This window comes from Leptopilina heterotoma, unplaced genomic scaffold, assembly GCF_015476425.1.
Source record: "Leptopilina heterotoma isolate Lh14 unplaced genomic scaffold, ASM1547642v1 Lhet_581, whole genome shotgun sequence".
Taxonomy (NCBI): domain Eukaryota; kingdom Metazoa; phylum Arthropoda; class Insecta; order Hymenoptera; family Figitidae; genus Leptopilina; species Leptopilina heterotoma.
In genome coordinates this window covers 180,717-206,598 of record NW_025111132.1, presented here as the reverse complement: position 1 = coordinate 206,598, position 25,882 = coordinate 180,717, and the positions used below count along the sequence as shown (strand labels likewise).

General features: G+C 29.6%; 2 protein-coding genes across 2 annotated transcripts in view; both read left to right on the top strand.

Annotated features, from left to right (window-relative positions):
* The first annotated feature begins 1,213 nt into the window (after nucleotides 1-1,213).
* Nucleotides 1,214-20,371, top strand: LOC122508917 (intracellular protein transport protein USO1-like). Its single transcript, XM_043622584.1, has 6 exons — nucleotides 1,214-1,320; nucleotides 3,115-3,124; nucleotides 5,147-5,536; nucleotides 15,525-15,827; nucleotides 16,625-16,777; nucleotides 20,216-20,371. Exons 1-6 carry the CDS (start codon nucleotides 1,214-1,216, stop codon nucleotides 20,369-20,371), a joined length of 1,119 nt encoding a protein of 372 aa, XP_043478519.1.
* Nucleotides 20,017-25,882, top strand: part of LOC122508919 (trichohyalin-like) — a 122,407-nt gene continuing 116,541 nt past the window's right edge. The window contains exons 1-2 of the mRNA XM_043622585.1: nucleotides 20,017-20,131; nucleotides 22,989-23,177. Coding sequence (XP_043478520.1) covers nucleotides 22,995-23,177 — 183 coding nt within the window. The 5' untranslated portion in view covers nucleotides 20,017-20,131; nucleotides 22,989-22,994. The remainder of the gene's footprint in view (nucleotides 20,132-22,988; nucleotides 23,178-25,882) is intronic.

Here is a 25,882-nt window from a genome sequence, read left to right as displayed (position 1 = left end):
CCTCTTCACTAAAAAAGGTTTTTTTCCACATTTTCTTTTCGATTTAATTTTATTTCAAGAATACATGTCCTACTTGTTTAAAAAATAACTTATTTAAACAAGGAGAGGACATATATTCTTTAAATGAACCTAAATATAAAAGTAAATGTGAAAAAAAACATTTTTTATTGAAGAGGAATCAAAGTTAACTATTTGTTAATTAATATTGTTCATAACAATTTAAATAAATTATTTTGTTTTATTAATTGTCTGGTGGATATATTGGATTATTTTGAACTTATTTAAATCATGTGCAGTAACGGAATAAGAAAATAAACGTCCTTTTTAAAAAAATTGTATTAATTTTTTTAAAATAAAAAATTATAAACAATTAATATTTAAAAAATCGGCCTCCCAGGATGTCCCCTTAAATTTAAAACAAAAAACACTCAAATCGGTTAAAAATTGTAGGCTGTAGTCATTTTTGAACAGTAAATTGTAAAAAAATCCAACTGTGAGCCGGCGCGCGATAGTGCAATTAAAACTTTGACAATTTATTACTAAAAAACAAAGACAGATGCCATTCTAAAAATTTCACGGTTTTTTAATGAGATCTTAAACTTTGAAATAAGATTTTTTTTTAAACAAAATTTGATAGGGCTCATGTTTAAACATTAAAAATAAATATAATTTTATAAATAAATAATTAAAAAAATTGATATTTTTTAATTTTCAATTTTTTTTACTAAACTTCAATGGTTTTTACGTAAAAAAGGTTCTTAACAAATTTAATAAATTTTTAAAAATAAGTGAGTTATAATAAAATGAAAAAAACATGTCAAGAAATTTGCAATGCAAATATCTTGAAAAATAATAAAAATATTTAATTAAAATTTGGTATAGTTGTTTAGGACCCAAAATACTATTAATAAGCAAAATATAAAAAAAATCTGAGACATGAACCTTAACTCTTCTGCGAAATGACCCAGAAGCAGTTCTAAAAACGTTTTTGGACCGTTTTTAAAACAATGATGGTTTTTTGCCCACTGGGAGGCCCCACTTTATTGTTTTTTTCAGTCATTTTATTTAAAAGATTAAAAAAAATTTTGCACCTTTAAATTCAATATTAAAACTACAAAAAGAAAAAAATTTTTCGTTTTTTAACTTCTATTTACGATTCGTAAAGGGCGCCAAAGTATGGCGGTCTCAAATTCGTAAGAGTTTGCGGTTAGTGATGCCGCAAGACTCGAGATTTTCGAGACGAGACGAGACAATCATCGTCAAGACCAAGACCAAGATGAACTTTTTTCTCGTCTTGTCTGTTCAAGACGTGACGAGACAGTAAGTGTCAAGACCAAGACAAGATTCAAGACTCGAAAAATATCGTTAAATGCAGTGTACGTTTAGAAAAAGACGAAAAAATAGCACTTGAATAAGTTGTTATTCCATAAAATATAGTAAAATTACATGTATATTTTATGGAATTACTCTGTGAATTTTAGTTATAAAACTAAAATTGTAGTTTAATGTGAAATATAAGACCACCAAAATTTTCATAAATTTAAAATCTCTATTCATGGAAAAAATAAAATGTTTTTTAATTTTTTTCGCAATTTTTCAATCTACCATGTAAGTCTTTAATTATTTAAAGAAAGAAAAAGTTTTTAAATTGTTGATCATATAGCAAAATCTTAAGATAAAATTATGTCATCAACAACTGGTACTCCTGAAGTAACTTTTTGCGTCTTTCGAGAATATTTTCAGGGAATACAATTTAAAACCTTTTGAAATTCTATAATTTACACAAATTGCATGTAAACTCAACTATTCTAAGATCCAATTATTTTTCAATTTTTAAGTAAAATGATTCTCTGAATATTTTATAAATAACAATTTTATGAAACTTCTCCAAGATTTAAATTATTTAAAATAAAATTAATTTCAACTTCTGTAAAGATCAATTTTATTGTCAGAAATGGAAAAAATTTAAAGTTTAGCATTAATATTTGTGGTTGATTTTAAAGTTTATAAGCAGAACATGGAAAATTCAAAAAGAATTCAATGTTTTTAATATCTTCAAAGGTTGCTGGGCATCAAAAATCAGATCTTTTTTCTTCAATTCTACAAATTTAATACTTATTCCAGTATTTTTGATAATATTCTCTGATTTCCTTGAATAATTTTACAGTTATCCTAATTTATTACTAAATTTCCTGTTTTCCGGACCTGTAACAGACTTATTAATTGAAAAAATATCGAGACTTCAAGACGAGACGAGATTCTACGTCTGAAGACGAGACTTTTTCGAGACAAGACTCTTTGTTGGTCTTGACATTTCAAGACGAGACAAGATTGAAAAAATTTCGTCTTGTCTCGTCTTGCGGCAACACTATTTGCGTTGCCCCAATAGAGCCGCCCCTGACAGTCTAAAATAAAAAAAACATAATTTATTTCTTTTTGTACATTAATAGGGGAGCGTGGGGGAATTGGAGCCCCTTAAGAAAAATTATTAAAGAAACCAACTTATCTTTATAATAATACATTGTTTTCGTCATTTTCTACTCATTTCGTTATTTATCTTTAATTATGTTTAATTAGAAACTTAAAAAAAGAAAGTAAATTTAAAAAAAAATTATTTTCTGCCATCACCCAATTTGTGGGGTTTTAGGAGCTTTCACTTAAAATTTAAAAAATTTCTATTTGTTAGGAATATTTTTTGTTTTCTAATAGAAAAAAATGTTAATACTAACAATAGAGCCAAAACTTTAGACTTAGAATAAATTTTTTCCTAAATTATAATTGAATAAAAAATTTTTGAAAAAATTTAAATTTTACATTTTTTCCACCAAAAATTATTTTTTAATTAAAAGTTTTTTCATAAGGTGATATCTTTTACAATCTTCAAAGAAATAACGAAAGCCGTAACATGGTAACGAAAATCTGTCAAGAATGTGATCGTACGTTTTGGAATGATATAAAGAAAGGTTGTAGATGATTTTCTAGACATTGCAGCGAATTTTAAGGTTTCTAAGTACATGAAATTTAAAAGCTCCCATTACCCGCAGGCTCCCATTACCCCACGCTCCCCTACCTAGTGGACTAACGTGATGGAATTAAAATTTTTTCTTCTTGTAGTTTTAATAGGGTAAACGCACCAATTGTCGAGAGTGAACCTATTTCTCAAGTCAACAAATTCCGTTTTTGACTTAAACATGGAATTACAATTTAAATGCAAAACATGATTAGAATTATGCTTATTAAGTGTCATGAATGTTAAAAATAATATATTAATATTATGTCCACAAATAAATTAGACATTTTATGCAATATTTTTTGTTATTACCATGGTAACATCGACAAATTGAACCGGCTCGACAATTCGTGCGTTTACCCTATTCTATTTTAAGGTGAAAAAACAATTTTTAATCTTTTAAATAAAATGACTGTGAAAAAGAAGCAGTAAAATAGGGCATATTTTTTGCCTTCGCAAACGCAAGTACGCCTTAATTTGAATTTGTTAACAATAACTTGAGTTTAATTAATGAACAATAAATTTATTTGTATTGCAAATAATAATTAGCGAGAAATTCATTCGTATAATTAAAAAAAAAATTATTTCTTATTAATTAACAATAAATTTCTTGGTATGTAACAGAGCCACACAAAAAAAATAAAGTGTCTTGATTTGGGGTCGAGACATATGTATTCCGATGTATTTCGATGCGCTGAATCCGAATCCGCCATCAGAATTTGGCCAATGGATCCTGGTTTCGTCCTAACCTCAAAAAATACCCTAAAATCGTTAAAATGGTCACTTTTAATTTATCAAAATTGAATCTAACCGCATATTGTCAATTTTCTAAGATCCCATAATTTAAATAAACTATTCTATAAGCTTTTTAATTCAAAATTCATATAAAACATTAAATCTATCGAACCTAACCTCAAAAACACATCTAAGATTCCAAACAAACAAATTATACCATACACAGCGCAATAAAAATTATGTAAACTCATGAAAGTTACAACTTAGGTGTTTTTATGATTGCTGATTACGAATCCGGTGTTAGTTTATCAAAATTCAAAATGGCGGATCCAATATGGCGAACAATATAATTAAAATTTGTTTGGATTGGCTTGAAAATCGTTACTCGGGGGCTTTTGGGGTCGCTGATGACAAATCCCATGTCGGTTTCTAAAAATTCAAAATGGCGGATTCAATACGGCGGTCTTTATTATTTTAACGATTTTTTTAAATTTATTACTCGCGGTTTTTCGGGACCTTTGATAACGAATCGTATATCAATTTTTATAATCTTAAAGTCTTACGAATTGTTAGAAAAAATTGTTAGAAAACAATTCGTAAGACTTTAAGGTAATAAAAATTGATATAAGAATCGTTATCAAAGGTCCCAAAAATCCGCGAGTAATAAATTTTAAAAAATCGTTAAAATAATACAGACCGCCATATTGGATCCGCCATTTTGAATTTTTAGAAATCGACATGGGATTCGTCATCAGCGACCTCAAAAACCCCCGAGTAACGATTTTCAAGCCAATCCAAACAAATTTTAATTATATTGGTCGCCATATTGGATCCGCCATTTTGAATTTTGATAAAATAACACCGGCTTCGTAATCAGCAGTCATAGAAACACGTAAGTTGGAACTTTCATGAGCTTACCTATTTTTTATTGCGCTGTGTATGGTATAATTTGTTTGTTTGGAATCTTAGATGTGTTTTTGAGGTTATGTTCGATAGATTTAATGTTTTATATGAATTTTGAATTAAAAAGCTTATAGAATAGTTTATTTAAATTAAGGGATCTTAGAAAATTAACAATATGCGGTTAGATTCAATTTTGATAAATTAAAAGTGACCATTTTAACGATTTTAGGGTATTTTTTGAGGTTAGGACGAAACCAGGACCCATTGGCCAAATTCTGATGGCGGATTCGGATTCAGCGCATCGAAATACATCGGAATACATATGTCTCGACCCCAGATCAAGACACTTTATTTTTTTGTGTGGCTGTGAATTAGTAATTATTAATAACTTTATGTTCCTTAATTAATTAACTAATATTAAGTAAATATTAATGAATGTTAATTGATGTGATATAGGGATAATATTAAGTTGAGTAATAATGAATATTTGCTGATCAGGTGGAGAAACTGGGTGCTCGTTTAGAAAGAGCTTTGGCGGAGAAAGATCGTCTGGAAGCAAAATTGGAAAGTTCGCAATCTGAACTAGGAAAAAGCAAAGCCGAACTAGATAAGGCGGCATCTGAGGTTGGACGCAGTGGAGCCGATTGGGAAGCTGCCAAACAAAAACTGACGAGACTGGAGTTGGAGAATGAAAGGCTGAGGCATGACCTCGACAGGTCACAGTCTACCTTTGGTAGAAATACAATGAACTCATCACAGGAAATGGACAGAGTTCAAGAGCGAGCTGAAAAAGCATCCACTGATCTCAGAAGAGCTCAGGCCGAACTCAGAGTCACTCAGGCTGACAATGAGAGGGCCAGAGCTGAAGCTGCTGCTCTTCAAGAAAAGGTCATTTTTTCACTTCTTATTCATTTCAAAAGAAATTTTTTATTTATTTATTTTATTGTTTTTAGGTAATTTTTAACATTTACTGTTTTTACTTTAAGAAAAAAGTTTTTCGCGCACAGAAAACCTGGGTTAATTTTTGTTGCAGCTCAATATGAGCCCATGTTAATAAATAAAACGTGACGCTATCGACGATGTTCATTTTTGTTGCATTTCAAATTGAATAACGTAGGCTATTTATTTTGAACCCAGGTTTTTCCAGTGCGATTTTATCTAATTATCATTAGGTAATTATTATATGATCATGTAAAATTAAATGAAAGTATTTAATATGAAACGCAGCCCCACACAGCACATGATATTTCCTCAGTATTTCCTGAATATTTCACTGAAAGATTGAAATATTTCAGTGCAAGGTTCTTGAAATATTGCTGCAAATTGAAAATGTCTGCCTATATGAAATATTGACGCGAAAGTTTAGAAAATATTTCATTGAAATATTTTGGAAATTTTCAACTTAAATTATGCGCACTGGTCGAACTCAGTTTCTATGGCCTGTAGAGCTGCGCAGTAGTTTTTGGCTTACTATATCCTATGGGTTTTAAAATATATCAGAAAATTCCTATTGGTTTCAGGTGTTTAACAAATTTTTTAATTTTGTGAAATATATTCAAAATATTGCAGAATCGTCATGTGTAATATTGCAGGAATATTTCAATGAAATATTTTCTAAACTTTTGCATCAATATTTCACATAGGCGGACATTTTCAATTTGCAGCAATATTTCAAGAACCTTGCACTGAAATATTTCAATCTTTCAGTGAAATATTCAGGAAATATTTAGGAAATATCATGTGCTGTGTGGGGCTTCAAGTATCCTGTAAGCTTTCATCAAACTTATAGCAATCTTGTAGTGCAAGTTTCGAAAGGTTACGTAGCAAGCTTACAAAAAATAATAAAACTCTTCAAGTAACTTGCCAAAATGTTGCATAAAAAGCTTGAAGCAAGTTACATTTTTTAAAGCTACACTAAAAAAGGTTTTTTTAAAAAGTTTTAAACATGAATATGACAATTTTATTTTAGGATAACTTTCAAGTGGGAAATGAGACATAGGGTGTCTTTAAGACGTCCTTAGAACATTCTTAGGATGTCTATGTCCGTTCGAACGGACATAGAGGAGCAATTCTCGAAGTTCACGGCAGATTTATGAAAAGTTCGGGAATTTCTTTAGTACATTGCAGGAGTAGACCTCAACTTTTTCTCAAATCCACTATTCAGGTGCAATTCAAGACAAGCCTGCAAAATAATAAAAATTTCCGTTGTATGAGATCGAGAAGTCATTTCCCGCAGTATTTGGTGCGCTGAATCCGAATCTGGCAACGAAAACCTCCCATCACGTCAGGATTTTGAGAAAAGTGGGGGTAAATTCCCAAAAATCACTTTTTTAGCAGTTTTTTAAAATTTCTAACCGGTAAATCCGACGTGCTAGAGACTTGTTATATATAAGTCAAATTAAAACCTGAACTCTGTACTTTAAGAAGATAAAGCGATATTGCTAACAACAAACTAAATTAGCCATCAAAAATGATTTTTTCAACAGTTAGCAAGCATAAAAATGGACTCACACTGTCAGTAAATACAACTATTTTAAAAAATGTTTGGATTCGCTTAGAATTTTTTACTCTGGAGTTTTCGGGGTCGCTGATTACAAATATGATGTCAAAATAAAAAATCTGTGTTTAGATTCATAAGCAACGACCCCGATAACCCTCGAATAACGAGTTTCAGACAATTTGAATCGATTTTTAACAAATAGTCCAACATACTGGATCCGACATTTTGAATTTTGAAAATTTGACAATATATTCGTAATCAGCGACCCCTGAAACCCTTGAGTAACAGAATTTAAGCGAATCCAATAATTTTTCAAAATAGTTTTATTTACGTACAGAATTCAGGATTTAATTTGACTTATATAACAAGTCTCTAGCACGTCGGATTTACCGGGTAGAAATTTTAAAAAACTGCTAAAAAAGTGTTTTTTGGGAATTTACCTCCACTTCTTTCAAAATCCTGACGTGATTGAAATTTTTTATTTTTTTGCAGGCTTGTGAAATTATTCAATTAAAAATTAAATAATAAATTGTATTAGTGTTACAAATCATCAGAAAGTAAAAAAAATTCGATAATTTGCAACACATCTTCTGAACTACAGATTCTCAGCGCTTATTGAGTTCCATAATCATCTCAACACACTGTGAGGCAGAATATTAAAAAAGAATATTAAATGAAAAATATTTCATTGGAAATTATTGACATTAAAGATTTTAAAGTTTTTTTGGTTGCTAATTACGAATATGAAGTCAGTTTTTAAAAATTCAAAACGGCGGATACAATACGGCGAAAAATTTTTAAAATTTTTACAAAATCGTTTGAAACTAGATATTTGTGTGTTTTTGAGGTTGCTGATTACGAATATGAAGTCAGTTTATAAAAATTCAAAATGGCGGATCCAATATGGCGAATATTTTTTTAAAAAATCTACAAAATTGCTTGAAATCAGATTTTGAGGTAGCTCGTTACGAATGTGAAGTAAGTTTTCTAAAATACAAAATAAAAAAATTAAAAAAAACAATTTTTTTTAATTTAATATGGCGAATATTTGTTAAAAATTTTAACAAAATCATTTGGAACTTTATCTTTATTAGTTTTTTGTATACCTGATTATAAATCGTATTTTAATTTCTAAAAATTAATAATGTTGAAAATGTAAAGGCCTGTCATGAGAATTTTAAAATACTAAATTTTGAAACTTTACCTGATAAAATTTTATAAATTAAATGTGTTGGTTTAGAATGAAAATTTTAAAACTTTACGTAAATAAATAAAAATAATAACAATAATAAAATTAAACATATGTAAATTTTAATTTGATTTTATTTGATAACGTCATTTTTGAACTGTATTTTAAAATAAATTACAATTGTAAAAAAATAGAAGATGAAGAAGAAACAGAAATATAGAATAAAAATAAAAATAATATATAATCAACATTAATTGTGTAATAAGGTTTTCAATAAAATTCTTCAGTCGCTTTCGGTGTCATCAGTGTCAACTTCAAAATCACTCATTGAGTCACAACTGTCTTCATATCATTCTGGAGACTTTAAGAAATTTAAGGCTTCTTTTGGAAAATGCTGTTTCTTGTCCGGCAGTTTTCTTTTGTTGGTTATTACTGGATCAGAGCTCAATAGAAAAAAGTTAAATATATCGCCATTAGTTTTTTCTCGACTACATTTTCGCGCATTATGTTCTCGGTACCTTTTAAAATCTTTAATTCGTGCTTCTTGCGCTTCTTCTGTTAATTAACCTATTGGCAATATTAGATTGGCTATAATTTCAGGTCCATGGATGAGCAATTTATGAACTGTAGTTGGCAAATAGTACCAAGGGTACTTGTAAACAAGATATCTCGCCGTATCAATTGAAAATTTTCTGAATTTTTCTACATCAATCTCATATCCACTAGAAATTACTATCAGAATAATATGTAATTTCTTAATCAAATCCTCATCCACCTGTGTGATTTCAGAAGATACTTTTGAATGTTAAAAAAAGCGTCTTGCTGTATTCCCACAGTTGCTGTTACCAAATCCTGGCTTAGGTTTATCAATGATCAAACCACACTGTTCCTTAAATTCTCTCTGAATTCTAGCTTTATTTTCGGCAACAATTTTAATATCTTCGCCTCGAGTTTGCCACTTTTTGATCGGTTATTTATAACCCACGTGTAAAGGATATTCAAACGTACGAAGCCATGCATGTAATATGGATATACCAAATTCCAAATTCTCTGTTTTTATACTCCTAGCAAGCATTTTGTCAATATCATTAAATTCTTTTGATGTCGCGCCACAAATAAAACATTTTTGGGCTGAAGTTGTCTGGGTAACAGAATTGCACACTTTGCCGTCTACCATAGAAAAAATTAACGTGTGGTTAACACTTATTTCTCTTTCTTGACTTATCACATAAGTTGCTCTCAAATTATTAATTTGTTCGTCTATTCTTTTCTTTTCTTCAATCGATACATCAGTTGTTTCTGTCATAAATTATATTTTTAATGGTCTGCAATATCTTGTGGAAGCAGGTCGAAAGTTTTGCCATAGAATTTTTTCCCCAGAAACAAGGCGAATTGGAACTAAACATGTAAGAAAGACATTAGAATCACTATCATTCGAATCACAAAAAGCTTGTTTATATGAGCTATGACCTGAAGAACCATCGAAGCCCCGAACAATTGTGTAAGATGGAAATGTTTTTGGAGCTTTTGATCTCATAATGTTATACTGGTGACAGGATAATTTAGTGTCTATTAAAACAGCCAGAGCATCTTCACCTGATAAGCAGGGATCCGGGTCCTGTTGCTTATTGTGAGCTTCTTTATACTTTCTCGCTCGCTCTGGACTTGAGGTCGTTATTTCCCTTACAATTTGGAGGCCTGTAGATTTCCCTCTACCCTTAAAGACATTTGTGTAGCATATGATAATACAAATAGAGGAGTAGTATCTCTTAACTCTTGCGTTTTTAGTCGTTTTGTTGGTTCGGAACACAAGTAAAATGAAATCTCCGGGCGACCACGTTTTTTTCCAGTAGGTTGACTGAACCAAATTGACGAGTCTAGCCAATTTGCGTTTTTTTCCAAAAAAAGTTCTTCCTTTCGACTTGCTTTTTGCCAACGAGATTGATATTGGGATTTAAAATAAGATAAATAATGCTTTAAATTATTAATATCCTTGCCGTCACATTGTGTTCGCTTAATCATCTCTTTAGTTAAAAAAATAAATCTCTCATCGAATTTACTGCTATGTGAACTGTTAATTATTTCAACGAGTTCTTTTCTTTTAACATGAAGCGTGCTTGAAGTCGTTCCTAATATAAAAATAACAATAATTTATTTTTAATTTCTACACTAATTAGAAATATTTACTTAATTTAAAAATACTTATGCAATAAAGAAATTCGAAAATTGTAATAAGAATATTTATTTATCCCAATTTATAAATTTTAATCCTTTTTTTAAAATAAAATTAATAATATTAAACATCTTAAAATCAAAATCTTATTAATTTTAATTTTTAAAGGTTATCAAATTTTCTTAAAACAAAGTACATTCATTATTCAAAATACGTATTTCTGTATTTTGCAATGTGTCCAATAAAACCATTTTTTCTCAAAAAATCGCAAATATTCGCAAAAATTTTAAGCAGATTCTGAAACTTTGAATCAAAACATATTAAAAAATCCAAAAATTAACGCTTGGACTAGCTTGGAACAGAACTAAAATGATTAATGTGTACAGAAAATTTTTTCAATTTTTAAATTTCAGAAGCTCGTTTCTTTTAAGAATTTTAATAATTAAAATATTATAAAATACGATTTTATCTTTTCTATAATATAATTAAATACCTGAATTTGAAGATTCTATTTTAAATAATTCAAAATCTGTCACATTATACGTTTTAATCAGGTTACAAACCTTACCTTGATAAACAAACAAAAAAGCGCGAACATAACCGTTGAAAATAGGTCGACTTTAAAACATGTTTCTATGAAAATCGTCAATTAAGATGAGTTAAAAATTATATTTCATCAAATTTTGACTTAGGTATTGTTTATTGATATAATATAATTCAAATTTGAAATTGAATTTTTCATTTTTTCATTTTGTGCCAACTTGTTATGCATTCTGCCCCACTGTGCAACACTAAATTATTCTATACATTAAATGTGTAGAGTCTTGTGTTATTATTTTATCAAATTCAATAATATAGAGTCTATATGTATTCAAACAAATATATTAAACATGTTGTAAATCCAGATGTTCATTACATGAACATTTTGCTTCCTCTTTACGATCTGCAAAAAAAATTTGCTTCCTCGTGGAGGAAGCATTAACGACAAGTATATTTAATTTTTAAATCATTTTTGATACAATTTAACATTTAAAAAATAAAGTTCATTTGTCTTAATATAAGGAATAAAATTTTCTTATACTGTAATATGAATTTAAATAAACAAAAAAATTTTTAGTAAAAAAGTGAATTTTTCAACTTTAATTGTAATTAATTCTACAATTTTCAATATAATATATACTTTATATACATCAATCGATTCGTCTTAAAACAAAGAATAAGATTTTTGATTTATTTTTCATTAAATAATAACATTTTATTGTACAGCAACATGATTTTTAAGAAAAAATGAATTTTTATTAAAAATGCAAATTTTTTGTCTATAATTGGTTTTAATTCTATAAATTTAAATACAATATATACTTTATATAAACCAATCGATCCTTCTTGGTGTTCAATTGTTCAGGGTTTTATATCACATAGTCCTATATAGAAGAAAATTTGTTTAAAGAATTTTTAAAAATTTTGTAAATTAAACGACTACAAAGCTTCCTTCACGAGGAAGCAAAATAATAAAATAATATTATAAATAATTTGTGTAGAGTTGAAATACATATAATTCAATAATAAATTTTTATAAAATGTATTGGTATATGTTTCAACTGTATACAATATAAAGTATTGTACATTTCATCAATGTACAGTTCAAATGTGTAGGGTCACTACCATCTCATGCAATACCAGTATTGAAATTTAATATACAATTAATTAAAATTAATATAGAGGAGAGGCGAGTAATTCGGCGCAATCACATTTACAAAAATGGAAGGATTTTAGAAAAAAAAATATTTTTACTTTCAATATTTATGTATTCCTTGAAAGTATGTAAAAAATCTGGACCATATTCACTAATAATTAATTATTTTTTATGAAAAGTAGTTTTTCGGTGCTCTGCGTGTATTATGATGGCAGTGGAAAGCAGTCAAAAATTGCTTTTATTCTTTTAAATTGTTTTTTTTGTTGAATTTCTTACTTTGTATCAGTTGAATGGTTTACAAAAATTTACTGAGTTAATTTAAATTAACTTTTGTTTAAAACAAGTATATTTTAGTTTAATATACGTGCGGGTAAAATGGCGCACGTTAGAATACGGCTGGCGCATACTAACTTGGCGCATATTAAATATAATTTACCACATCTCTATGTATTTTGTAAAAACATTTTAATTTATATTAATCAATAAAAAAGATTATAGAAAAACTATCAGGGCCTTATTTTTTAAAAATTCAATACTTTTTAAGAGTCAGAAATAATAGTTATCGAGAATTGGTTATTATATTATATATACACGGAGAAAAATGGAAAAATGATTTATGCAGTCAGTGTAGTACTCCTTTATAGAATAATATGTGACAGGTACACACTATAGTATTAGAAGTTTGACAAGTTTCATAGCTGAACACTTTGGGACTCAACACAAGTTATGCCATTTATCAGCTTAAACAAGACTGTTTAAATAGCCTAAGAGGGAATAAGAGTATAAAAAATTGGAATGAGAAATTACTTTCTCATGTAATTGTTAAAAGAACGCGGCAGTGTTCCAAACACAAGTCAATAATAGAAGCGAATATTGAACAACTAGTACTCAGTTCAGTTCTTTCGAAAAATGAACACAGTGCACATAAAGTAGATACCTACTCGAAAACCACAAGTTATTTTCTCTCTCTCACACACTAATGGTCGTTTACTTATCTTACCGTTTCACTTACTCTTTTACTACTCTCAACTATTATGCAGTGCAGTTAAGTTAATTAAATTATTAAATATTGCTTTGAGAATAATTAATTATACATTTCATTCAAGGTCAATTAACTATTTTGTACACGAAAAAAAGAATAATCAAATTTACCATGAGGAGTGTCAAACTTGAAAAAGGTTAAGAAAAAATTAATGTTTTTTACTTATTTATTATTAAATTCTAATAACCGTATAAAATTTAAACTAGTTGACAATATTATTTATTCAATATTATGAATATTGTTGACATCCATACTTACATTAATTACAAAGTAAAACTCACGCATGATCTAATTTATTTCATTGGTAAGGGATGTTTCTTAAATAGGAAATTTCCCCCATCGATTGCGTAGCCAAGAGGCTTAATGTAAAAGTTTGCAATTTATAATTATGCGTATATTTAGTTGTATGGTTAGGTAGGTGTTCAATCCCGTATGATTGTAAGATTTTCCGATGCATTTAGTTGTTAATTGTAAGTATGAAAATGTGGGAAGAATAAAACTTGTGAAATAATGAATATGAATATATAAAGAGTGCATTTAACATATTTTTCTTTTCTTTTAATGATTGGTTATTGTTTCTTTTTATATAAAATTGACGAAGTGAATAAAAGGAAACATTCGCTTCGCGTCGCGACGGCCATTTATTTCGACAGGTTCCGCGCCTGCGTTCCTTTATTGTGAAAGTTTCGAAGTAGAGGACTGAATCCAGTTTTTCTACTATGCACACTGCAGCGCGCCTTATAATCTTCGCCTGTATTTCAATGCTGTTTACAATGACATTTGAAACTAAGGCCCTCTATACACTATACGCAATACCCTAAGATGCTTGATGGAAATGAATTAATGTACTTTTACTGGACTGAGTCCTGTTTTTTCAATATTGACTCCCAGTTTTCCAAACTCCATTTTTCTCCGTGTATAAATTATTATTATTATTATAATTCATAATTATGAATTATAATACATTTTTGCATCAAAATTAAATTTTTTTAACATTGTAATTAATTTCCCTTTCTTTTTATACTTCAGGTTCACTGTAAATAAGGTTCACTGTAAATAAAGAAACTAATTTAGTACCAATTTTGGTACTAAATCGTCATTTGGATTTATTTTAAAACCGAAAATCAGCTCTAATTTAGAACCTTTTATTTACAGTGTTTAGAGTGCGCCGTATTACCCGCTTGGGTAGGGTAACTTGGCGCAGGTGCACTTTTTATTAAAACTTATAATTTACTTTTTTATTTAATGTCAATGCGATTTTCACTGCACAATAAGTTAGTTCCAATGTTGAACTAATGATTTTTCATTACTTCGGGAATGATAACATTATTACTTTTATTTGTGTTTTGAGGTTTAGGCCAAAGAATCCAAATTTTCCATTAAAAAATTTTGAAGACAATTTTTAGTTAGTCAACATATTTATTATTAATATAATTGTCTCGACGTTTCGATGGTAGCGACCATCCTTTTCAAGAGAAAACATTCTAAAAAATTACATTTAATTACAAAAATTATAAATTACAATAATTGAAAGAAATTTTCTTTCTATAACAGAAACGTGAAAATACATACGTTGTAAAACATGTTTAATTTGTTTTAGGAGTTGAGAAACAACTCCTCACCACCACCACTACATATTTAAATAAATAAAATTAAAGTAAAAAATTATGATTAAATTCATAACCGTTTTTTTTATAAAGTCTCTCGGAGTGAAGTTAGCAGATAATTACCATAGATTATGGTTATTTAATGATTATGATTATTTAATCATAATTTATTACTTTAATTTTATTTATTTAAATATTTAAATATGTGTATTATATTAATAATAAATATGTTGACTAACTAAAAATTGTCTTCAAAATTTTTTAATGGAAAATTTGGATTCTTTGGCCTAAACCTCAAAACACAAATTATATTACGATCCAAAAACTGACTTTTAACAAATTTATTATATTTAATACAGATTTTTCTATAATATTGCATTAATAATATATTCTGTAATATTGTCTTGAGGCGGAAATTTCGATATTACTGCAATATTACAGAAGTATTACTAATATTGCATGTAACATTACAGTAATGCTACGTCATACCTGAAACTTTTCGAAACATGCAGTGCAAGATTCATCACAGTGAGATAGAATAATTTTTAAAATTATAATTATATTTAAAAACTTAGAAACCGAATAAAAATTAAAAAATGTTTTTAAATAAAAATTTATTTTAAGTTGATTGAAAAGAAAAAGGTTGAAAAAATAAAATTTTCGAATTAGGTGGAGAAGAGCCAAGGCGAAGTCTATCGACTCAAGGCAAGACTGGAGAATGCCCAGACTGAACAAGAAAGCCTTCGCGACGAGTACGACCGGGCACAGGCAACTGTAGCTCGTTTGCACTCCGAGCGTGATAAGGCAGTGGGTGAGCTTGAAAAAGCTCAGGAAGAACTTGAGCGAACTCAAGCTACCCTGGGCAAAGCTCAACTCCAGCAAGATAAGATACAGAATCTCCTTGATAAAACTCAGAGCGAGGTAGACAAACTTCAAGAGAAATGGGAAAAATCTCAAACGGAAATTCGTAGGGTAAGAATTTTCCTCTCTCTAAAAAAATTTAAAACAAAATTTTTCTTTTTAAGATGTTACATGGGTCAAAACGTCCAGACAATGTATGTTGGTTTAATTTCTTTTTCATAAAATAAATTAATTTTTTTATTTGAGCACTTTCAAATCTTAAAGTACACTATTAAATGAGTAACTTGTAAAATTTTCGTTAAAAAATATTTAAAATCAGGACCGTACCAACATGTTCTTTGAGAACGCTCCCAAAAAAGCGGTGGTCACGATATCTTCTGACCGGTTCATCGAAAATCAAAAAACCGAATACTTTCTGTTAGTGGATGAGTATAGCTCTTGATTGAACGAAGGAATATTTTTTTGTTGATTAGAACCGATTTTACATGGTCTTAATGGTTCTAAAAATTGTAACTTTTGACAAAAGACACTGTCAAATATCCAAATTTCAATTTTTTTAAAAACCCTTCGTTCAATCACGAGATATATTTTTGGAAAAGGGCCCAAAGAACTGTTGATACGAGCCTGATTTTTAATATTTTTTATCAAAAATTTTGTATCTTATTTATTTAATAGTGTACTTTCAGATACCAAAGTGTTCAAATAAAAAAATTTATTTATTTAATGAAAAAAAAATTATTAAAAAACATATGTTTCCAGGTCGTTTTGACCCATGTAACCCCTTAAAGAAATAGTTCAAATTATTATAGTTTAAAAAATTTGGTAAAAATAAATATACAATTGAAACAACAAACTTTAAAAATTAATCATTTTTATTTCTTAACTTTTTTAAAAATTTGTGTTCTCAGATGCAAATGGAGAGAGAAAAACAAAACTATGACTTTGAAAATGTTCAAAGTCAATTGGATAAGTCTCTCGGTCAGTCAACGAGAATGCAAAAGGAACGAGAAACAATTCAATTGGAAGTTGATCGTCTCCAGGATAAATACGAAAAAGCTCAGGTACTTTTGACAATTTTTTTACAAAATTAAAATTTGTATCTAACAATATTTATTACATTAATATAAATAAAGTTGTATTTATTAATTTATTTTATTTAATTTTTTAATTTAAATAAATAAATATAATAAATGAGTCATTTCATTATATTTCGACTAAAGTCGTTGCTGACTAATTTTAAAAAATTATAATATTTTGCACGAATGATGTTAAAGATATTAGGATCACCGAACAAAAAGAATTTTTTAAATGTTTTTTATATTTATTGTAAAATAAACATCTAAAGTATATGAAGTCGTAAAAACTGTCACATTTTCATCTATTAGAAAATATAAAAGAAAACACATAATTTACTATAAAAACGTAAAAAAAATTATAAGAATTTATTAAGAATGAATTGTTTTATTATTGTAAATTGATAGAAACAATTATTAATAAGAAATATTAAATAAAAAATGATTTTAAAGTTCACCTGCCAAATAACCTAATTTTGTAAATTTCATTCACTAAATGTGAGAAAGAGAAATCATTACACTGAGAGAAATGGATAGTCAGATTTTGATGTTAAAAAGATGATGTTACACGATACTATCATTATGCTACTGCCAACCATCACAGATGCTAAAAAAATATAGTTATGCTACCCCTTACTACCAAGATGTTACTCCTGATGATATTGATGGTAACGGTGTCTATCTAGATAGCAGTCTGTATACGTAGCATTAAAGATGGTCACCCTAACCACAATTATGTTACCCACTACTATAAATTTCTCTCCGTGTAAATTGAATAAAACCTTATGAAATATAAAGTACCTGTGATTAACTTTTAGTTTTTCTTATCATTTCCTTCCTTTTTTCTTCATAAATGTTAAAAAATAAGCAATTAAAACTGGCACTTTGCTTATTTTCACGATTTTAAAATGTAAATAACTTCTTCCCAGAAAAATGAAAAATTACGAAAATTGGGCAATAATTATTTGATCACTAGATACACTCACTGGAAAAAGATTTTCTTTGGTCCCGAAGCTATTTTTCGAAATAATTAATTTTAAACTTTTCACTATTTCTATCAGGTTAATACATGTGATTTTTTTAAAACTGAAGTTGGTTCAAAACGATTAAACAAGAAGAGCTAACTTCGTCCTTTAAAAAACACATGTATTAACCTGATAAAAATAGTAAAAAGTTAAAGGTTAATTAATTCGGAAAATAGCTTCGGGACCAAAGAAAATCTTTTTCCAGTGAGTGCATCTAGTGATCAAATAATTATTGCCCAATTTTCGTAATTTTTCATTTTTCTGGGCAGAAGTTATTTACATTTTAAAATCGTGAAAATAAGCAAAGTGCCAGTTTTAATTGCTTATTTTTTAACATTTATGATGAAAAAAGGAAGAAAATGATAAGAAAAACTAAAAGTTAATGACCGGTACTTTATATTTCATAAGGTTTTATTCAATTTAATGATTTCTCTTTCTCACATTTAGTGAATGAAATTTGCAAAATTAGGTTATTTGGCAGGTAAACTTTAAAATCAGTTTTTATTTAATATTTCTTATTAATAATTGTTTCTATCAATTTATAATAATAAAACAATTCATTCTTAAAAAATTCTTATAATTTTCTTTACGTTTTTATAGTAAATTATGTGTTTTCTTTTATATTTTCTAATAGATGAAAATGTGACAGTTTTTACGACTTCATATACTTTAGATGCTTATTTTAAAAACCTTTCAAAAAAAGACATAGGATAAAAGAATCGAATGCACTCAGAAGTGTAACTCGAAAAGTATCGAAAAGATTAAGCATCGGTAATATGAATAGAAGGGCGAACTCATGTTTCCAAATGAAATTGTAGTACATTAAAAATTCACATATACTTAAGAGATGGAGCTGCTGTCTGAAATTATTCTTTTACTACTAAATAAATAATAATATAAATAATAAATAACATATAATTTGTAATTAAAAATATAATTAAATTAATAGAAAATTTTACACTTAAGCAAAAAAATATTTTAAGTAAAATAGAATTTTATTTAAGAAATTATTAAATTGAAAAAATTAACATTAAAACTTTTAAAAATTGAACAAAAATGAACATGGAATAGAAGCTACGAAGACGGCCGAAGGCCGTCTGAGGCGCTAGTAAATATAAAAAACATTCAAAAAATTATTTTTGTTCGGTAATCCTAATATCTTTAACATCATTCCTGCAAAATATTATAATTTTTTAAAATTAGTCAGCAACGACTTTAGTCGAAATATAATGGAATGACTCAAATACCTAATAAAATAACAACCAAAATAAATCAAATTTAATTGTGAAAATTGAAAAAGAAAATTCGAAAAATTATCAATATTATTAAGATTGTTACCGGTCACCGTGTGAAGATATGGGACCGGGCAAAGAAATTACCCTTAATTTTTAAGAGTAAAAATAGTTGGAAAATTTAAAAAGAGAGTCAACAATATATTACTCTCTCTTACTATAATGTAAGATAAACGTACCGGATAATGGTAAATCGTCCTACGAAGGGACTGTTGTGAAGATAAGCGAGAGAGAGAAGCGACTATGTATCGTTCTCTCTCACTCTCATTGAATCAAGAGTCACAGGGCGAGAAAGGGCCTTCCTGTAGAGAGACCGTTATACAGGCGGTAGATACGTAGGTGCGAGAGAGAAAGTATCATCTCACTCTCATTAGGTCGAGAGAGTTTGGTAGGGGGAGCGTGTAGGCTGGCAGTGATCGGGCCTTAAGGCGGCAAGTCAAGGTGTGGATAGACCTTTACTGAAAGTGAGGTTAGTTCCACCAGGCGTCAAGTTGAGATAGAATGTAAACACACGAATGTAAACAAACTTGAAGGTTAGGATGATTTGTTTACATTTTTGTGTTTGGATTTTTTTTAATGCGAATAATTAATTTATAAGTCTGAAAATGGATGCTGGTTTTAAAGTGATTGATGTATTCTTAGTTTAAATTATGGCAAGTGGTTAAAAAAGCTTGTAAATAAAATTCGTACTGTAGTGGGAAGGGAAAGAATTTACACAATGATCATACTGCTGTCGTCTCGAGAATTTGCCTCCCGCACAAAGCTAAGAATAGGATAAAATCCCGCAAATCTCTGTCAATGGTGGTAATTTTTTTCGGTGACGTCAGACCCATTAACCCCAAAAGTCGTTGTCCCGTTCGACCACCTCACGCATCGAGTCAGAACAGGAAATAATTCCCGCAGCACTACGATCTAGAGTGGTTGTAAATTGGGGTTAAACAGCTTGTGGGTGTAAGGGTTTCGTCGAGAGTTGGCCTCCTGCACAGAGCTAAGAAAAGGAAAAATCCCGCAAAGTTCTGTCAAAGGTAACAATTCTCTCTGTGACGTATAATTGTGTGTAAATTTCATATGGGGTGGAGTGAGTATTAGACTACCGACTCACGCTCAAGGTAAAATCAGGAAATAAATCCCGTATTACCAATGTGTACGGTAATAGTGCAAGAGCTGGTGTGGATGAAATGAAAGAGGCAACAGTTACGTTGGTGAAATTTTATGTTAAGAAGACTACGGAAGTAGTTCCGTTACAAGGGTTGGCGGTGAAGTGACTCCCTGACTGGGTATTTTCGTTTCCTTTTATACCCAATAACTCTCCCAGTAAACGAAAACTAATTGAAATTACTTAAAAAGAATTCACAAAGAGCTTTCGTGAATCCCGCTTTGTGACAAATACGAATTGGAGCCATGATGCAATTTTCCTGAATTCGTGAAACTGTATTGAACTTCCGAACCTTCTATCCGTACCAATTCACTGGACAAGTTTTGAGCCTTTAATTTTTTTCAATTCGTTAGCACGAATTCAATGCATTCCTTGGCCATTTCTTTCGAATGCGAATTCGTTTGGACAAATTGGTACATATTGAATTAAATTCAATTGAATATACAAAGAGCTTGAGTGAATCCCGCTTTGTGACAAATACGAATTGGAGCCTACCAAAAATGTTAATTCGTTTCAATTCATTTGAATTAGTTTTTTTTTTACTGGGCTATGCATAAAAAATCTGCCTCTCGGAAGGGGAAGATTTTTTATACATGTAAGAGGGATAACAAGAGACAATCTTGCTAGTCAGCTTAAAAACAACTAAAACTTAATATTAAAATATAAAATAAACTAAATTAAACATAAAAATCATAATTTTACATAATATGCATATTATTTTCATAACGCTGTATGATTATATTAAAAATACAAGAATATATTTATCTTTTTATTTAATTTAATATTGATTTATTAATTATTTAATTAGTACTAATTTATTTATTAATTAAACAATAATCAAAATTAAAACTCAAGATAATATGAATGTATTTTAATAATAAATTTATTTTTAAACATTAAAAGAATTATTTCTCAAAGGAAAAATAATTAACATTAAATTGATAATAAAATGAACAGCAATTCAATAAAACATAATAGTGTTGATAATATTAACAGTATTAATAATAGCAACACTAATACAATAATAATAATATTAATAGGGGAGAGTCTCCAGTTGTGAGACGGGTTTTATTTTTGACCCGTAAATTGTAAACGTGTAAACGAAATTGTAAATAAAATACATCGTTCGAAAGGTAACAGAAATACGCAACTTTTATTAAAAGAAAGTATAGTGTTTCGATGAACTGAAAAAATTTTACGATTCATTTTCCGAGCACATCGCTTTTTTTAAAAAAAAATGTCTCCAGTTGTGAGACACTCATTAAAAATTGCTAAAATTTAATAAGTTTGACATAAAACGTTAAGTTTAGTAGAAATAATTAAATATATTAATAATATATATTATTATATACTAAATAATAATATTTATTCGCCAAAATATGACTATAAAATAATCACAATTAAATAGCTTCAACAAGAGCATTAAAATTGATTTCTTCTGAATCAATTGACTTTTTTCCACTTGACATGCCCAAAAATACTAGAAAAAATTCAAAACAACATTTAAATAGTCGTATTTTTTATGCTGCCCAGATGGGTGTTGACACCGTCTCACAACTGGTGATATGCTGTGTCTCACACCCAGAAATTGGCGCTATTTTGAAAAAGGAAAATTAAATTATTTTCAAGCGTAGATTGGAACAATGCAATATTGCATCACAAAATATAAAATAAAATAAAAAATATAAAATAAAAATAATTAATTATAATAAATAAAAATAATAATTAATAATTAATTATATAAAATTATATAAAATATAAGGAAAACACTAAAAGAAAATGCATTACATTTACCTTTTCCAATTAATTAACTTGGAAAAAAAGTACTTTGCATTTATTGAAAAAACGCTTTTTAGTTGATTATCACACACAGTGTTGGTATTTAACAAAAACAGTTTATATATCCACTTCGGCGTACACGAAAAAGTTAGCTCATATAAAAAGAAATGTTTTTATATAAACCAATCGGCTTTTTAATATTGCATGTTAAAAAAAATTGACTGTCTCACAACTGGAGGTGTCTTACAACTGGAGACTCTCCCCTAATATTTATACTTAATCGGTCAAATATTGTTAAACTAATTTTTAGTAAAACAATATAAGTATAAGTATCAATGATTATTAACTCGTTATTAAAATATACACAGTTAATTTTAAAATTTTAAAACGAATTGAAACTCGAAGTATATATATAGATATATAGTGGTTGCTGGCCCCTTTGAATATTTGCTGGGGAGGAAGGAGAAAGAGGAAAAGCGGAAACGTAGAGTAGAGAGAGACAGAGATAGAAAAGACAGAGAAAGGCGCGCGGTCAGGGAAATCGACGAGTAAGGCCCACTAGACTAATTTTTTTACATGTCGATGTCGAAAAAGTCAACCTAAGGGAAGATACCACATTTTCACGAAGTTGAGACCTTCAAAAAGAAGGGTTATCAACTTGTGCAGTGGTGTTTTCTTTCGCGGAATTTTCACATACATGTGACCGGTATCAAGATGAAGTAAAAGAAAAAGCATCTATTTTATAAATCTTACTCTCAGAATTCAAAGTTATTTTTCTTACACAAAAATGAAAAAATGGTTTGAAAATTTCCAATATTATATGTATGGAAAAATAAATTGAACGCTCAACGGAAATCTGTATAATGAGATAGAAAGATTTTATGTTTGCTAAACGAGTTTATATAGAGCCATTTGCGCGCATTTTCATAAAATATTTTTCCTTGCAGATTATAATGCAACGACTACAAAAGGAGCGAGATAACTTCCAAGAGGAAATGGAAAAACTGCATGAGCGACTGGAATTCCAACAAAGTCAGACTGTAAAATTGCAGCGTGATAAGGAAAATGCTTTGTCGGAACTCGAGTTAGTGAAAGACAGATGGGAAAAGACTCATACATCTCATCAAAAAATATGCGTATGTAATGAAGCATCAAATGACACACAAACACAACATATAAAATGGAAATTGTTTTTATGACTATAATTTCTTTTAATACTCAACATTTTTCCCTTCAGTTTTAGCTTTTTAAATAAATTAATCAAGTTTCATTTAAATAATTTGTAATCTTAATTTTAATTAAAAATTTTTAAATTCAATGTCATCTAAATTAAATATTAAATTCAATTTTTTTAATTACACTAAAGTATTTAAGTTTTACTATTTATTATAAATTGCTTTTAGTTTATTTAAAAAGCTGTTTTTACACAACAAATACAATTCTTTCTTAGACTTACTTGAATGTACTAACGATGTTTGAAAATAACAAACATTTTCAAATAACATATGACCATAATATTCTGAAGTAGCACGTGTGGTAACATCGCATGGAAATATTGAGAGAATATTGCGTAGTGATACATAGTATGACATGATTGCTCGAAAATCTGATACAAGTCAGGGATTTTCGACTGACTTCCCAAATTTCAGATAGAATTTTGATTTTTTCCTGATCTCTTAAAAAAATTTAAGGGTAATCTAATCTAATAACCGAGATCGAGCTGGATTTTTCTCAAGAGGGGAAAGTAAGCGCCTAGGTTATAAAACCCATTGTACCACTCTGGCGATTTTGTTGAACGCTAGTGGTACGTTATAACGTACTATGGAGTCTTTGGACCTCGTGGTGAGATTGAGGTTATGTTAATTGGTGTAGAAATATTCAGACAATTAACTAAAAGGGATCTCCACAGTTCCCTGAGCGTGTTCTTTATAAATCAAGAAATAAACACTACTTAAATTAACTCGAATAAAGATTTTATTACTTTAAGAAATAATCAGTCTCAATAATTACAATTCCATTCACAGACGTCCGTCCACTACCGAGTCACGAGTCTAGTTTACAATTACATTCTCTCGCGCTTCTCTCTCTATAGTCATGGATTAAGTTTATAGAGGGTAAACTTACAGTGTTGTGTGAGTGAGGGTACGAGCACCCCAACACACTTCCCCCCAAGTGTAAATGATATTTGATTCTCTAGAATGAGAGAGAAAGCGTGTAGTTTGTTAGCAAAAAAATTTTTTTTTACATATATGCTTAAAATGATTTACTTTGTCGAAGTACATTTGTTTCGTTGTAAACAATTTTTTTTATTTTCCTTTTTAGCGGTTTACGTTATTGCTGATGTCGAAGTTTGAATTAACAATACTTCGTAGATAAAAAAAAATTATGTGTTTATTTCTAAGTCCGAAACACAAATGAAAAATTTTCTTGTTTATTTTAAATTTAATTATTCAATTTTCGCGCCCCTCTTCGTAGTATCGCGGGTTGGTATCTTACTCGTTTTTCGCATTGTTTGCTCTCCGATTTCGACGAGCAGAAAGCATCGTTTTTCGCGAGTTCGTTAACGTTAAGAGGCTTTTCTTTTTTCTACGTCTGTTTTAATCGTGGGTATACTTTGTCTTTTACATTTTTCGTTATATAATTTTCCGAACCCGGGTTGCGAACTGATCTCGTTTGAACGTTTACATCATTCGTTGGTGGTACTGATATTTTTACATTGCTTTCTAAAATTGGTTCCTGGGATCGATTCGGAAGTCTGGCTAGGAAACTCGGCGCGTAATTTACTTTTTTCGATGCTTGTTTGCTCGTGTCATCGGGAGTATATATTGCCGGTTTCACATTTTCTAACGAAACTGTTTTCTGTTTACCGTTAACTTCGATTTTCATTGTTCGATCCGAAACTCTTTCGACTATTTTATGGGGCCCAGTGTACGGGCACTGCAATGAACGTCGCGATGCACCTACGCGTATGAATACGTGTGTGCAATCTTTAAGATCTTTGCTTATAAATGTTTTCCGACGATCGTGATACTCGACGGAAACGGGCTTGATTTTTCTCATCTGTTGTCGAAATTCTGATATAAATTTTTCGCGGTTGGTCTGATCCTCCTCCGTCAGCACCAGCTCGCCAGGCACCCGGAGTGTGGTTCCGTACATGTATTCTGCTGGGGAAGACCCGCACTCCATAACATTTACACGTAAACCGAATAATACTGTAGATAATACGCGAGTCCAGTCATTGTCTATATGGCACATTATTGCACCTTTTAAAGTTCTGTGCCACCGTTCAATAAAGCCATTCGCCGCGGGATGATACGGGGTTGTGCGGATCCGGCTGCACCCGGATACGTTCAATAATTATTTAAACAAACGGGATTTGAATTGGGTCCCTTAGTCCGTCGTGATTGTTTCGGGGGTTCCGAATCTTGAGATCCAGTGATCTACTACTGCTCGACAAACTGTTTGTGCAGTGATATCTGATATCGGAATGGCTTCCGGCCAACGGGTGAATCTGTCCATCATGGTAAGACAGTATTGAAATCCGTCGATTCGCGGCAAATGACCTACTAAATCCATGTGGACATGTTTAAATCTCGCGTCAGGGGGAACGAAACTTGCTGGTTTTAGTCGTATATGCCTTGCTACTTTCGCGCGTTGACAATCCAGGCATGATTTCGCCCACTGGGTTATGTCTTTGTCGATTGAGGACCACACGTATCTTTGTCGAATGATTTTACTTGTTATTTTAGCGCTCGGGTGTGCCGGTGAGTGAAAAATGTCGAATATTTTTTTTCTCAATGCGGTTGTAACCGCATTGACGTACGTTATCGCCCGAAATATC